Source organism: Anthonomus grandis, chromosome 15, assembly GCF_022605725.1.
Source record: "Anthonomus grandis grandis chromosome 15, icAntGran1.3, whole genome shotgun sequence".
NCBI classification, from domain to species: domain Eukaryota; kingdom Metazoa; phylum Arthropoda; class Insecta; order Coleoptera; family Curculionidae; genus Anthonomus; species Anthonomus grandis.
The window spans coordinates 8,661,252-8,677,186 of record NC_065560.1 but is presented as its reverse complement, the minus strand read 5'-3'; the positions used below and the strand labels follow the sequence as shown (position 1 = coordinate 8,677,186).

At 30.9% G+C, this 15,935-nt stretch overlaps 2 protein-coding genes across 2 annotated transcripts in view; both read right to left on the bottom strand.

Annotated features, from left to right (window-relative positions):
• The window catches only part of LOC126745381 (mitochondrial chaperone BCS1), a 479,053-nt gene that overhangs the window by 195,821 nt on the left and 267,297 nt on the right, over nt 1-15,935 (bottom strand). The window lies entirely within an intron of this gene.
• LOC126745378 (E3 UFM1-protein ligase 1 homolog) lies at nt 6,154-15,800 on the bottom strand. The gene is made up of 3 exons (XM_050453204.1): nt 15,324-15,800; nt 11,270-12,463; nt 6,154-7,063 (listed from the first exon to the last, which is right to left on the bottom strand). The coding sequence occupies exons 1-3, from the start codon at nt 15,652-15,654 to the stop codon at nt 6,273-6,275; spliced, it is 2,316 nt and encodes a 771-aa protein (XP_050309161.1). The 5' UTR covers nt 15,655-15,800; the 3' UTR covers nt 6,154-6,272.

The following is a 15,935-nucleotide window of genomic DNA, read 5'->3' as shown; positions in this document are numbered from 1 at the left end:
GCAATTAGCAAGCAAATTAGGCATTAAACGCAATAATTGTGACTTTTTTATTGCTGAAAATCAAATATCGTATTTTTTTGACATACCTCATATATTTAAGGCTATTCGAAATATGTTAATAAAATACAATTTTTTTATTGATGGAAATATTATATCATGGAAATATATTAAAACGTTTTATGAAGTTGATAAAAATATTCTGTTTGTGCAGCACCCAAATTAAGTAACTCCCATATAAACCCTACAAATTTTGAGAAAATGAAGGTGAAGTATGCCACACAAGTATTTAGCGCCACAGTGAGTGCAGGAATAAATTTATATATTAGATTTGGTTACCTTCCCGCAGAAGCAGCTGCTACTTCTGCCTTTATTGAACGAATGGATCAATTATTTGATTTGTTTAACTCATCAAATATAACATCTTCCAAACATTTTAATATGGCTTTTAAGGGTACGCCAATGCAGGTTGACTTTTTAAATGATTGTTTATATTTTTTAAATAAACTAAAAGTGGTAGATAAAGACAATGTTGTTATAACTAATAGAATTAAATCAATTAAATATTTAAAAATAACAATAAAAATTAGACAGCAGAATGGCAATTGTATTAATCCAACGACAATTCAATTCATGCGAAGTTTTAAGAAATTAATTGCTTTAAACCTTTTTCATTCCGGAACCGAAAATTGTGAAGCAGATATTGAACTGATTCTTTTAAGGCTTAGTAAAACACCTTTGGAAATACAGTCTGGCAATGTGCTACAAGTCACAAAATATACTTCACAATTTAAAATAGACACTGACTACCAAAGGGATGATATATTGCAAACTAATTTTGTAAGATATGTATGTGGGTATTTATTAAGAAAAGCTCTTGAAATTCATTGCTGCGACATTTGTAACGTCTATTCAAATGCACACAAAAAACTGGATGATTCTAGTTTATTTATTTTCTTTAAGGCCTATAAAAACGACCCCTTATTCGGAAGTCTTAAAAATCCGCATGATTTTGTGGATTTAATGAGCGTCATTGAAAGAATCTTTCAAAGTAATTTTGAAAATTTTATAATCAGGCCAAAAAATTTGTGAAAGATATTTGAGCATTTGCAAAGAAATTTGGTACCGACACCCCTGTCCATATTTTCCACTACAATTTGTGATTCATTTATATTTGAGAGTGCGTTTATATTATACTTTTAAACGTATAAATAAAAATTTTAGGCAAATAAATAAGAACAAATTAATAATATGGCGCCATGATTAATACAATAATTTAAACAATGATTTTTAATTTGTAGTAATAATTTAAATATATGTATAATAATAGATAATAAATATGTATGCATTATATATAAATTATACTGATGTATTTTTAGAATTAAGGTTACTATTGTATTTAGTTAATTAAATCCTACTTATATACAACAACACTTGAATATTAATTTTAACCATACCTATACCCATACCTACTTCAATAAAAATTTGAAACTAAAAGAAAACATTATACATATTTATCTATCTATAATGCTTTCATAATTTAAATAATAAATATATATTTACAATTTTGTGTTTTAAAAATTCATTCTACTATACGTCCCTGATCCAAACTAAATCCAAAAAAAAATTCCAACTAAATCACGAATTTGCACAATTTCTAATTTTTCATTATAATTATTAATATTATCAATTATTATTAGATTGTTTCATTAATAGTTAGATTATTTCTAATTATTTCATCATGATATACCATCATCAAACTAAAATTTATATTTTATACTTTACGCATTCGTCCTATTACGTTCCTGACCCAACTAAAAAAATACGTAAATATTCCTAGTCCGACCCCGAGTTTTAAACCGAGCGAGGTCAAATTTCTTTTGTTAAGAATCTGGCCAAGTGCGCCTGCTGGTCTTCCTTATGCTGTGGTTTTAAATTATTAATCTATAATTGTGTTTTAGAATGCACATGTCTAAAAACTAAAATAATTATTAGATTATAATTTTTGTTAAAAAAAAAATTACCTTTATCTTTAAAAATATCGTATAGGTCAAATCAGTTCTACAAATTTTAAAATAAATAATTTTTTTAAATACTTTTTTGGTTACAGATTTTGGAAGGAACATTGACAAATTTTAATAATAATACACATTTAAGGCCTTTATTGATAAAGATCTTTTTAGTATTATTAGATGAATTGATTAAAATGACAAGATGATATAATTTTTGTATAGAAAACCATTGTCAGATTTAAAGAACGTGCAATATGGAAGACTTGAAAAGCAAGTTTGGCTGAACACGTTTTAAATACTGCTCATCTTGTAGAAATAGATAATTTAAGATTAGTAAAACCACTTAATAACACTCGAAAATGATCGATACGTTCGAAAGTTTAGCAATACTAAAAAATCAAAAAACCATTCTTAATAGGGATAAAGGTTTGATCTCTTATAATTTAGTTAATGTTTAAACTTTGTTTAGCCATGAATAAAGTTTATGCTGATTTTTTGCTCTATTACTTACATCTAGTATATAAAGCAACGTGAAAGTAGTTTTAAATTAGTTTTAATCTTTTCGCGAAGATGCTAACTTCATTATCAAATCGCGAGTTTTGGTTGTAAAAAAACTTGTGATTTGAGTGTAACACCAAATCGCCGCGTGGACGCCAGACAGACGTAAGCGCCATTTACAAAAGTTTACAGGAGACCTTAAAAACGTTTTTAAATTCAATAATCTCTCATTATAGTCTTACACACACTTGTTTTAAGTTTCTATTTATGTCTGTATTTGCTGGATAAATTTTAGTATAATGTTCAATTAATATTATTTTATTACAGAAAATATAAAAAATGGGTGCTTGTGTCAAAACATGTGCGATATTACTTGGCGTTTACGTCATTTATTCACTGGCGTTTACCACAAATGTAGTTTGTGGATTTTGTTTAAAAAGGCGTTTATGGGAGGATATGTCAAAACGTCAACGTTTATTAATTTTCATACTATTGGAGGATACGCAAAAAATACTAATAATGGTAAAGTTAAAAAAATATTATATTTAATTCTTTAATAATAAATAAAAAAATATTCTAGTGCTTAAAAGTCTTTGGGAAACAAACTAAACCATTTAAAATAGCGCATAGTTAGACTTAACTACAGTTTATGCTTAAAAAAAATGTAAATGCCCGGATAATATCAAAAAATTAACTTTTTATGACTCTATATCTCGGCCCAGTTTAACATATTTAGTGTTAAACACAAAATAAAAACAAATGTTATTATTAATAAAAATAACAGTCAAAATAAGTGTAACAAAAATTAAAAAAAACTTATAAATCCTTACAAACTTATACCTATATAGTTAATACAAAAAACACAGTCATTTCATAACACAGCCTTTTTCAAACATCATTATCTTCAATATCTGTTTCGTCTAAAACATCTGGTACTAATCCGCTTATTATCAAACTTAAATATTCCCTACGATACTCTGGCTTAATTGTAAGATTATTGCACAGTGTTTTCAAATTATCAAATTTTTTTTATTAATAGGTTTAGGTCTTTATAACATTGTTGTGGAAAAGAATTTTTTTAAATTTTAAGCTCAAAAGTAAAGGTTGGTTCCTCTAAAAATATTTTCTTATACTGAACTATATCGGAGTTTTTTAAGGTTTTAACTGTTTTCATTTCAGATGTTTTTTTATTCTTTAAACTTTTTTCCAGCATCACAGACTTAAAGTTGAGAAAATCACGGAAAGTCATTTCCCTTATTTGAAATGGTTCAGGTGAGTTTCTGGCGTTTCTTAAAATTGTTGGCCATTCGGATGGACTTTGTACAATTTTTCCCTTCACAAATTTTTCTATAATAGCGTGCATCGAGTCCGCGGGTAGGTAAGTATGTCCAGTTATTAGAAAGTAAAGATCAATTTGTTCAATATAGATTGATTGGTTGAGAAATAATCTTATCATTATTACCATAAACTGATTTTTGTTTTGGCCGCTACAATTATCACAATAAAGTGCTACACTTCTAAAGCGTTTTTCGGCGTCGATCTCTTTTAAATATGAATACAAATTAGTGGCGATTTCGTTGGAGCCTCTTTTTCCATTATTTTCTGCCCACAAATAGCATACACCTCTACGTGTTCCTGATTTATAGGCAGTAACATTATAAACTGCAAGTTTTCTGGAAAATCCAATCAGCATAGAGTCACTATGGGGAGTAGATAAGACTTTCTGTAAATCAAAACTTACAACTAATGTTTCATTTTGACAAGTTTTTTGTTGATCTAAAAATATGCCCTTTATAGCATCTTTCTCAAGAATGTGTTGGTTGTATTCTTCTACATCTTTTTCTGTTTTTTGTTGACCTAAATTATTAAATTTTTCACACTTGGCACATTTGTCCTTTTTAGGTAGATGAATTACAAGGTTACTGTTTTTAGGAAACAGCTTCTTTTAAGGGGTAAAACAGTATGATCCTTAGGGTAAGTTGTAACATAGTTCTTATACAAATTATTAAAACTACCAACCTCCGCAGGTAAGTACTTTTTTTTTATGAACTTCTGCAGTAGTGGCTTGGAACAGCTATGGGAGAGATTCGACAAAGTTTTTTAGATAGGTAAGTTGTTCTTCACTGGTCTTATTATGAGGTTTAAATTTCCCCCTTCGATCGGGACTTGCGAACTTAGCTAAGTTACTTTTACTTTCGACTACAGATCTTATAATTCTTTGAGTTATGTTCAAAGTATTTAACAAAAATTGTTGACAAACTTGCACCTTTTGACCATTTTTTATTATACTATACGTACTTGATAGTTTTCTATCTACCAGTTGTTTCGATTTGCGTTTTACTTGACTTACGGACACACACTCGCTCAGAAATCGCTTGTGTTCTTCATTTTTCCCAAAGCCCAGAAATATGAAAAAAGCTCCTGACGTTCTTCTTCCGTAAAGCTGTTGCACATGTTTTGGCAGGTTTTTTTTTCTTTGCAGGGGTTAGCTTTCATTTCTTTTTTAGGGACTATTTGACCTTTTGTATTTATATAATCTAAACCCAAATTTCTTTGCATTTTTCTTTGGCTTTTTTTGGTTTTTGTTGAATTCCTCTACCAACTTCTACTAACGCTTCACTTTCAGTATCTTCGCTAGAACTTTCTGATGTCCCTGGTATAAAATCAGAGTCACTTTCAGTCGCCTCAGGTGACGGTTCTTTAGTTACATCATGTTCGCCATTTTCTAATAAAGAAACATATTATTTAGTGCTATTATTTCATTTCAATATAATTGTATTTTAATTACGATATTATAATCAACATAGATTTAAATAAAACTTAATAAGTTTGTCATTAAAAAAGCATGGAGTCTTGGCGTTTATAATAAATAAGGCCGACCTAAACTGTTTTAGCATAAGCGCCAAATTTATAAAATTGGGATTTTTTTGCCCAAAAACGATTAGTTATTATTATATTTTACGAAAACATTAAAGAATGATCAATAATCTAAGAAATACAATTAAATTTATATACAAACACTTACCTTAAATAATAAATTTTTGCCAAAAAAAAACGACCACACTGCCCTTCAATATCTTATGGAAAAACTGGCGCACAATACGGATCGCTTAAACACGTTGAAGGTCACTCGTTCAAGGTATGGCCGTTAATACGCCAGTGCCGTAACAAAATTATGTTAAATTGTTTTAGTTATTTTACTATCTTACACATATATCTATTATTCCTAATATAGGTATAATAGGAATAATAGGTATATGATTTTACATCAATTGATAGAGAATTAAAAGGCGCTTACGTCTGTCTGGCGCCCACGCGTCGATATATTCAAATCATAGGACTTTACAGTCAGATTATAGTTTTGTGAATACGTACATAAATGTGCGCAGAGGTTATTCACAGCCTTAAATACACTTTCCATATATTTTTCAACGTTTTCTTGTCCCAGTATTTTACATGAACCTCCTTTTGAGCGTTGTCAGTTGTGGACATATGTCGCGAATTTACTTTTTTCACGACGTATTTTTCGAGTTGCGTATGCATCACAAATCACACTTAAAATAACAAAATGTTTTAAGGATCATTGTGTGATGTATAAGTTTGAATGATGTGTCTTTATACAGCTACAACTAAAATCCACAAAACCTTTGCTCTTATAAATATATATTTAATAACTATTTATAATATGTACAGTTTTGAAAACACCATCCACAAAATATGTATAATTAGCTATACAAACTAAGAAGCACCTATATACAGAGAATTTTATAAATTAGTTTTATCTCCTCCAGAAGACAGTTTAAATTCACTGGCAATTTGCTTTATAAGATCCTTTTTTTCTTTTAATTTCTCCTTGGCATTCTCAGCCTCACTTCCGTTACTTAACATAAGAGTGATAAAGTCATGATAGGCCATAAGTTCTGAGTACTGCTCAGCAGTCAGAGACGGTTTTAGATAGTTCAGTATGGCAGAAACGTGACGTCCTGAAGCATGTAACATACACTGAGTAGCCGAAATAAAAATGATTAATGTTGCCAAGTGTAATACAAGAGCGACATCTTCGCAAACGTTCAGCTCCTCCAATAATTTGTGCTTATGGTTCAAGACTATCGTCCTGTCCTTTTTTTTATCGATTTTCTTAATGATCATGCTGCAAGCTGCCAAAGCCGGATCCACGCTTGCCATAAAATCTTCCAATGCCTGAGCAGTCAAACTTTTAACGAGCGGTAGTACGTGAGGCTTAAAAGTGTCAGGAAGTTCGTTGACGAACTTTAACCGTTGGTCCTGATTAAATTTGTCAGTTTGTGTGTTTGTCATGGACTCTTGAGCGGCATAGTTTAACACTTCCGTTACTATGTCAGTGGCGATTGTTTTTAGCAAATATTTATTGAGTTGGTTTTGTAAGTCTGTGGGAAGTAACTTTATGCCTTTAGAAAACAATCGAATCTCGCTGATAAGGTCGTTTAATTTTTCCTGCAGCTCGTTATGAGTCTTTCGACGATTGGCGTTTTGGTCCGCTACAGTTGTTTTAAAGATATCTGCAGCAATTTGTAGACCTGGAAAAGAGACATTACAAATTAGAAGAATTCAGAGAAAAAATTAATTAAAAAAATGTTGAAGTTAAGTTAATTGGTACAAAACTCAAAGGATCATTTCCTCGATTTATTTTACATTTATTTATTTATTTACATCAATTACCAGAGAAACTCCAATAATGATGAAAGGAAAAAATACGTATAAAAATGCTTATACCATAGATCGAATTACAATTTATATTCACTAACAAATTATTAAATACGTAAAAGGTTTGAGGCCTGGGGCTTCAAAGCTGACATATTTTAAGCAAACGTGAAAAGCCGACTTCCGGGTATATTCCTTTGCATTTAAACCAAAGAAATGTACGCTCTATATTTTCAAGCTCTTAAATATGGTTCTTATAGTATGGCAACTCGGCAAGAAAATTGTAAACTTGAACAAATATGTGAAAAGTATAAGAGTTTAATGCTAGAAATATTTTCAAAGATATCTACCATATACAAATAAAAGTAAGTGAGCTGTCGAAAATAGCTCCCAGGTCCTTAAAGTAAGTTGATCTAGGTAAAGTAGTACTATTTTGTAAAATATAGGTGTGTAGTTTCCTATATTTAGAGGCATTTAAAACTAAATTATTTTCCTTGCAACAGTTGTTAACTGAATTAAGAACGAAGAAAAAACGTTTATTTGCCAAAAAAAAATGTTACAAATTACAATATTCGACATTAATTTAATTTAATAAAATAGGAGTGTATTGAGATTATAAAAAAAAACTGTTCTACAGTCATGCCCTGGTAAGGGTTACCTGTGATGCATCCTTGGAATGACTAATTCGGAAATATATAATATAGCAATACAATAATTCAAGACAAAAAAGATAAATATATTATATAAGAAAGAAAGGAGAGAAGTATTAATCAGATTGACAGATTCTGATAAACCATTTCATTTTTGTGCAGCAACAAAGCAAAACGAACGTTGAAAAACTGCTGTACTGTTTTCAAGAGTTCTAAAATTAAGAGAATTCCTGGTGTTATGATTATGTTGAAAAATATTAAAGACCTTTTTTAAACAGCCAGTCTTACTTATATAAAAAATAAAGCAAAACATGTGTGGTATATTATTCTATTTGACATAGACAAAAATTAGAATTCATTTAAGAATGGAGTGATATGATTTCTATAAAGAATACTAAATGAAAAACGCATACAGGCATTTTGGAGCTTTTGAACTGATTTTGATATGGCAAAAGTAATTGCATTTTTATAAATTATATCTCCATAATCAAGTACAAAAAAGATTAACGAATTGCATAAGTAATATTTAATTTTTTCTGAAAGATGAATCTTAAATTTCTATAATTCCTTTGGTCGCAAATAGGCAATACTTATTTTTTTATTTATATGAGAAGTGAAGGTTAATTTAATGCAAAGTATACGACCCCAATTTTTTGCTTCTCAGACAAATAGAATTCTTAACACATGACTTAAAGGCATTTAACTTAAGATTAGGGTTTTTGGCAATTTTGTCAAATATCATGTAAATCCTGATTGAATTGATTCTGGGAAAGAAGAAAAGTCGGCCAAAAAGTGGTATACACCTGGGAATCGTCGGAGTACTGTTGAAGTATATAATAACAGATTACAATTTTCATGCCTGCGACATACAGAGAAAATAACAAATGCCCGAGAATAGATCCTTGTGGAACTTCAGTTTTAATTAAAACATAGTTAGATTTTAAAATGTAAGGATGTTGTCCGGTTATCATACAGTGATATCTATTACTAAGAAATGATTTTAAAAATGAAATAGAACTATTTGAAAAACTACACTAATGAAGTTTAGCAAGCAACATAATGTGACTACTAGTATCAAAAGCTTTACCTAAATTCAAGAAGGCACAAATGAGTTATTTTCTTTTGGTCCTCATTGAGTCTTATAACATTAAATAAGTTAATTAGACAAGATTTAGTACTATATTGCTCTCTAAATCTGGATTGACAGTTAGGAATTATATTATTAATTATATATACACAGACAAATTATGATTGAGTTAAAGTCCCATTATAACGCCATGTACACTAACGAAGCTATTATTTCACGTGAACTGTGTCCAAAGCATTCAACATATTGAGAGCGAATTGTAAGATAGAAAGAGATAAGGGCAGTTAAACAAGATAAAACCTCAAAATGATCAGAAGGATTTGCTGTAAGAATATAATCGTCAAAACGGTCGAAAGCTTTCGAGAAGTCTGTATAAACTACATCAACTTGAGAGTTATTATTTATAGATTCTGGAATAAATTCTGTGATTGTAATAAGATTAGAAGTAATGCATCTACCCTTTATGGGGAGCCATGCTATCGACTATGAGATTTTTCTAGGGATAGGAATAACTTTAGACTTCTTCCAGAGTAGTTTCATCTTGAGGGCAAGATTAAACCTTATCGTCAGGGGTTTATAAAAAGTATACACACAATCCAATATAAGAAATGCAGGTATCTTATCCGGTCCAGCTATAGCTTGATGAAATGAAAACTGCACTTCACAATTCAAAGATTACTTTTAATTTTTTTTTCTAGAAGATTTTTCAAAGATGAATACATTTAGGAGGGTGCCTACAAGTATTTTTGTAGACATGAAAGGAAATAAATAATATTAGGAATATTATTTATTTTGATTATGAATTCTAAAACATATACGTAAATGTAGCAATTCTAGTATACACGAAGCGTCTCGGAAAAACTAATCATTTTATTATTTTTTTTTATAATTCTCTTTACAAACACTGAGCAGACACTAATTACATGTAAAGGCAGCAACAAAAATTAAATTAAAACCTTAAAATACTACGAAATAACGAAAAACAAAATTAAAATAAATAAAAATATAACATGGTTTGTAATAAAAAATATATAGCATACCACTGTATCTATAAATCTATATTATACCTATATCTATTTTTAAGGGTGAGCCTTAGATCTGCAGAAGACATATTAAATAAATCCACTTGAACTTGATTAAAGAACTGGTTCGTAATTGCCATCACATTATTCATTGGAGACACACTATCAGAAAAAACACAAAATAAATTGTGTGGATTCCAAATCCTTAATATAATAAAGAACAAATATATCACCGCTTGTTGTTTTCTCCTATCCAAAAGAGATTCAATCATAAAAGTCTTAAGCATACTCGTATCTGAAATCATATAAGGATATTTATTGTGCTTTCTAACATAGAGATACCTGGCAAATCTTTATTGAACTTTTTCAATTTGATCAATACGTGTTATTGTCATAGGCATCCAAATATGTGACGCATATTCCAGGTGCGGTCTCACCAAGGCATTATATAATCTTATTATAGTTGGTATTTCAAAATTCTTGCTGTTTCTAATTATCAAACCCAAAGATTTAAGAGCCTTTTGTATAATGTACATGAAATGATTATTAAACTTGAAATTCAAATTCGGTTTCAATGGAACGGTTTAATTTAATGCCGCTAATATGATAGTTATACTCTACTGGATTGATTTTTCTTGTATATGATACTACAGAACATTTATTAACATTCAATGACATTCCATAATTATGTTTTGAACCAGTTACTAATGCTCTCAATATCCAACTGGAGGCTGTCGCAGTCTTCATGTGATGTAACAGTCTTAAAGAATTTGAAATCATCCGCGAACAATAAGCCAGCCGAGCAGGAGAGGCAGTCGGGTAATGAGTTAATAAAGCTTATAAAAAATAAAGGCCCTAGATTGCTAGCCTGGGGCTCTCCCGAGGTAGGGACAAAGCTCTCAGACACACATCCTCCCACTCCCACCAGCTGTACACTGTCCGACAGGTAAGATCGCAAAAAACAATAGGCATCCTCAGATATGCCTAATTTAACCAATTCATTCAGCAGCAGATCATGTTTAACCTTATCGAATGCCTTCTCACAGTCTGTATAAATAACATCTAATTGGTTCTAATTTAATATGGCTTCAGCTATATGTTCTGAAAGTACTGTAACATTTGTTACTGTGGACTTATCTGTTGTAAAAAGGCATCTTAAGAACCTCAAGAATAACTGCAATATTCTACGAGAATTTATTGAAAAACTTTTTTTTATTATTTCCTGTAATTCAAAAATTAAAATCTTAATTTCATGCAAACGCGCGATTATTGATGCGAACCTATTGATTATTCAAAATTAATGCGAAAATAAATCAAACATACCTTGTTCATTTAATTTTGATCCCAAATATTCTGCTATCGGATCTACCAAAGTATCCAACCCCTCATTTTCCAATTCCTTCTCAATAACTTCCTTGATCTCCACACAAGTTACCACCTGAAGCACCTTCTTCTGGTCAGTATGTGCAGATTCGTCAAAATCTTCTGAAGCATTCTTTTGTCCGCCTCTAAAGTGCTTCTTAGTACTTTTCGTTTTTGTTTCCCTGCCTTGAGTACCACCTCCTTTATTCCCACCCGCGGCCTTCTTTCGCCTCTCTTCCCTCTTGTCTATTTTGTCTTCAAAGTCATCACTCTTATGGCTCCTAGACTCTCCTTTATTTGTTCCTTGCAAGTCCACTAGGTACTGTTGATATTTGCCTACTTCAACTAGTTTTTTGGCATTAGAGGCTACTAAATCTTGGCAGGATGAGGCCATATTATCCATAAATGCCTTGCTAAGAATATAGTCTTCTAAAATTAAGGTCTGCACTTGTTTTTGAGGTGTCAGCAGCTTATCTACAATGAGGCTGACATCTTTGGAAGTAAAGACTGATGGTAAAACATTTTGCAAATCTACATAACTTTTACTGGAAATGCATTCATCTATGTGAGCTTCGAGACGCTCCAAAATTCGTTTAGATGCAACAGACGTTTCCAGAAATAAAAAGTCCTCATTAGAAAACTGTTTTTTCAAGTAGTTTTTATAATCCTGGATGCCCAAACGAGTCAAAGCGTCAAACTCAAGATAACCGTTCTGTTTATAGAAATTCGTAGTCCACTCATTCTGGCTTCTAGTGTAACAATTGGGTATATACTGGGCCCCGGCAATTCTACTAGTCAAAGCTCCAAACATCGATGTTTGATCAAATAAGGAAAAGAACAACTTTTCACTCATGCCTGTTTGGCTTAAGATGCTCACCACAGGAGTTGGCTTAGTGATACCTGCCAAGGCTCCCTTGAGTTTCGCTTTACTTCTGGCAATAAAAGATTCAGTGAAGAATACTTTGGGATCATTGGAGTCCTGTTTGCCGAATATTAGGGTCCCTAAATGTTTTTCCAAGACTTGCTGTTGCAAAAACTCAGCTGGCAGGTCATAGGTGATCGTAAGTTCACCAACATTGAGCGAACCTTGTTGCTGCAATTTTTCATTAATTTCTCCAGCTATCTTGGTAATATAGGTTGAGTCTATAAGTTGACCTGTAAAAGAGAAACCTGCATAGTAAATAAGGTCTAGAAACCTGATGATTTATGTAGTATTACACAGTTACATTCTGAAAATCTTTGTTTATGGCCAAATAACACAGAATAAACTTGTCCTTATCTTATGGGTATTATACATACCTATGGTTGGTTCTTAAGGCCTTTAATTAATAGCTATAAAACTAGGCACTAGTGCGAGCAGTTTTAAATAAAATAAAATACAGGTGGAAAAAACCAGTAGGCATGTCTTAATAACACCCAAAAATGCTATAATATTTAAAACTGACACTAGTAGTCAAAATATGGCCCTCTCTTATATAATGATTATTAAACTTTATGCTTAAAAAAGTGTGACTTACTTTCTTAAAACTTACAGGTATAGTATTGTAAATAATTGCCCCTGTATCTTTATTAACAACATTAGACAAAATATAGCAAACAACTGTGTGTGAAAACAAATAAAATCTTACTTTGAAGAAAATCACTTAATTCTCAAGGGACAATCTGGCTTTAGGAATTAACATTCATGTCGTCGCCTTGCACACATAGGGGCGTATCTGAAATATTTGTATTTTACAGGAAAAGCATTTTAAGATGTTGGCTCAAGAGAAACTCTCACTGTGAGAAAATGGTTTGGAATTTGCGGCTTAAATTTTGTGCTCATGTGGGCATCTATGATTAGAACAATTTGCTATTATGAAATTTTAGATTTTAGAAGTTTTCCAGTTTTTCCAAAAATCAAAAAAAGATTGAGATACGCCTTTTTGTGTGCTGTAATCGAATTGTTTAAAAAAAGTTACGCCCTTTGCAAAATAACAACAACCCATGGTAATCAAACTTTTATTCGAAAAATTAAACATTTATTAAGTTTCAAATTAACCTAGTACTTCAAAGAAATGAAAAGTGGAAATCCTGGCCTGGCCTTAAAAAAAATTCTTATCGCAAAAAAATAAACGTAAGTTCCTTAACGCCCTTAACACTATCAGCTTTATAAGAATAAGTAAACATTTTTGTTAATTTTTTAACTTAAAAAATATATCATAATAAACCAAAAGTAAAAAAACTAAACTGTTTATAACATAAAACGATAAAAATAGAGACTTATTCATGTGGAAGAGATCTGTAAAATGATACATGCTCTCCACTGCACAAAGAAATTAGGTCCTGATATTTTAGACATGTTATCTTTGGTCATTCATCGTTAAGTTCTCCGAGGGAAAAATGATCTATGTTTGTTCTCTTCAATGTGAGGCTTCTATAATGTTCATCACAGTGAGAAAAAAAATATTATCTGGACTTTGCTTTTCAACTTTAATTTCAAAGATTTCTGTCCAGTTGATTTGGTTTGTCATCATCTTGGCGTATGCTTAAAACTCTTAAATCTTTCGACAAGCCTTTAAAATCTATGAAATCAGAATAATTCATTGGAATTACATAGCTAGTCTAAAAATCGGAATCAACTAAGATGGAACAAATATGTTTCCTGAACGCGAAATGGCAGTACTTATGGCACTATGAACTGAGTCCCCTTCATTTTGACCATGAAAGAGCTCAAAAAATCGAAGACGAATTTGCCTAATGTTCTTGCTGCTTCTTACAAAATATTGTAACATTATAGCATATCTAAGATACACCTTTTTGTCTGCTGTTTTAAAATGACTTGATCAGATACGCCTAAACAGTTTGCGTGCATAACCCAGGCAATAAATTATATTGAGTTACGCCCTTTTGAGAACAGCTAGAAAACACCAAATTTGTCAACCTCCGAAATCCGCGAAATCGAAAAAAAATCAAATTATGAGTATTAAAATAATTATGTAATATTCCCTTTGTATGCAAGGCGACGATGTGAGTCTGATATTCTGTATGTAACTGCAGCCTGGACAGAAGATATTAACAAAAGATAAATTGTATTTAGTGTATTCCTGGATTTAAAATGCACTTTTAAAACTATTAATAGATATTTTAATAAATAAATAAGAAAAAGAGTTATGGGGTAAGGGTTATTTAAAATGGATTGTTAGTTTTCTTAAAGACATTAGAGCGTCTTGGAGACATAAGAATTAATAGTTAATCAAAACAAACTATTGAATATATGCAAGAAATAAAAAAGTCTAAAGAGGTCCACAATTAGCTTTTCGAAATTGTTGGCATATTTCTAGAGAATTAGGATTTTTTTTTTTTGTAAAGAATATCAATCCATATTTTTTCTTGGACTAGAATGGTTATTTTCGACACAATTATTTTTCCACATTTTAATTACTGTTTTTAAAATTTTTTTAATGAAAAATGTAAGACAGGCTACAATAGGTAAAGAAGTACAAGCACACCAATAATACCGCAACTAGCTGTTGGTACTTAATTTGAATTTGGCTTTCAAATTCTGCATATAATTTCTTGTGATGCCATAACAACAGTTTTGGAATGTCCAACAGTTTTAATACTGTGCACATTGTTTTACATTCTCACAAAATTTGTTGATTAGACAAAGTTCAATATAAGCAAATTGTGATTAAATCTTATTAGGAGCTACTCGTATGATTCTGATATTAATGTGTTACAATAATGTTATCCCATAACAATGATTCATTTCATACATGCATATCTAAACCAAAATTTAATAAAATCAAGCATTTTTACACTTTTACACTTTACTCCTGTGGCACCTTTGACAAATAAACTGCAAAATAGAATATTAATGGAGAGAACTATGCCATAATACACAGTCATAGTAGTGCTAATAAAAATCTGGTACAAAGAACTGCAAAGATTTCCTTGGTAAAACCAATGTATAAACTAAGTAATGTAACTTTCCTTATATCAATTAGATCACTTGGAACTTCTAAATAAATCTCACCCAAAATATGCTGAATATCCTTTCTAGTCCTTAAAACTTCATTTAGATGTCCTGTAATATGCCCATAATCAACTCCAATAGCTTTGGCGAGCTCTCCAATATTAATTCGTCCCCCAGCAACATAAAGTTCATTTTGTATGTCAGTAACGAGCTGTTGAGGGGTAAGATACTCTTTTCCATCGCTAGTGAAGATTAAGTCGATAATTTTCTTCTCCAAGAGCCAAGACACTATTTCAATACAATTTCTTTCAGAGAGTTTTTGTGTAGTGGAACTTAGCTGGACTTTTTGAAAGTCCGCTGCAAGACGTTTTACTTCTTCCCAGTCGGCCATTTTCGAATAATAAATGAAGTTTAAAGTTTTTTCTTACTTAATCTAAGGAAACTAAAGGCTGTTAGTTTAGTTATAGTAATAAATAAACTAAAATATAACTAAACTACATGACACCACCACAATAAAAATTAATAACATATGGTGGATGATGACGTTTTGCTTATTTTGAAAAGTTTGACAGTTGACCCACTGCTGACAACCATAGGATTTGGAATAAAATAGGATTTTTTTGTAATTTGTTCTAAAATGTATAAACGTTCCAACCGCTTTAAAAGCTTGTT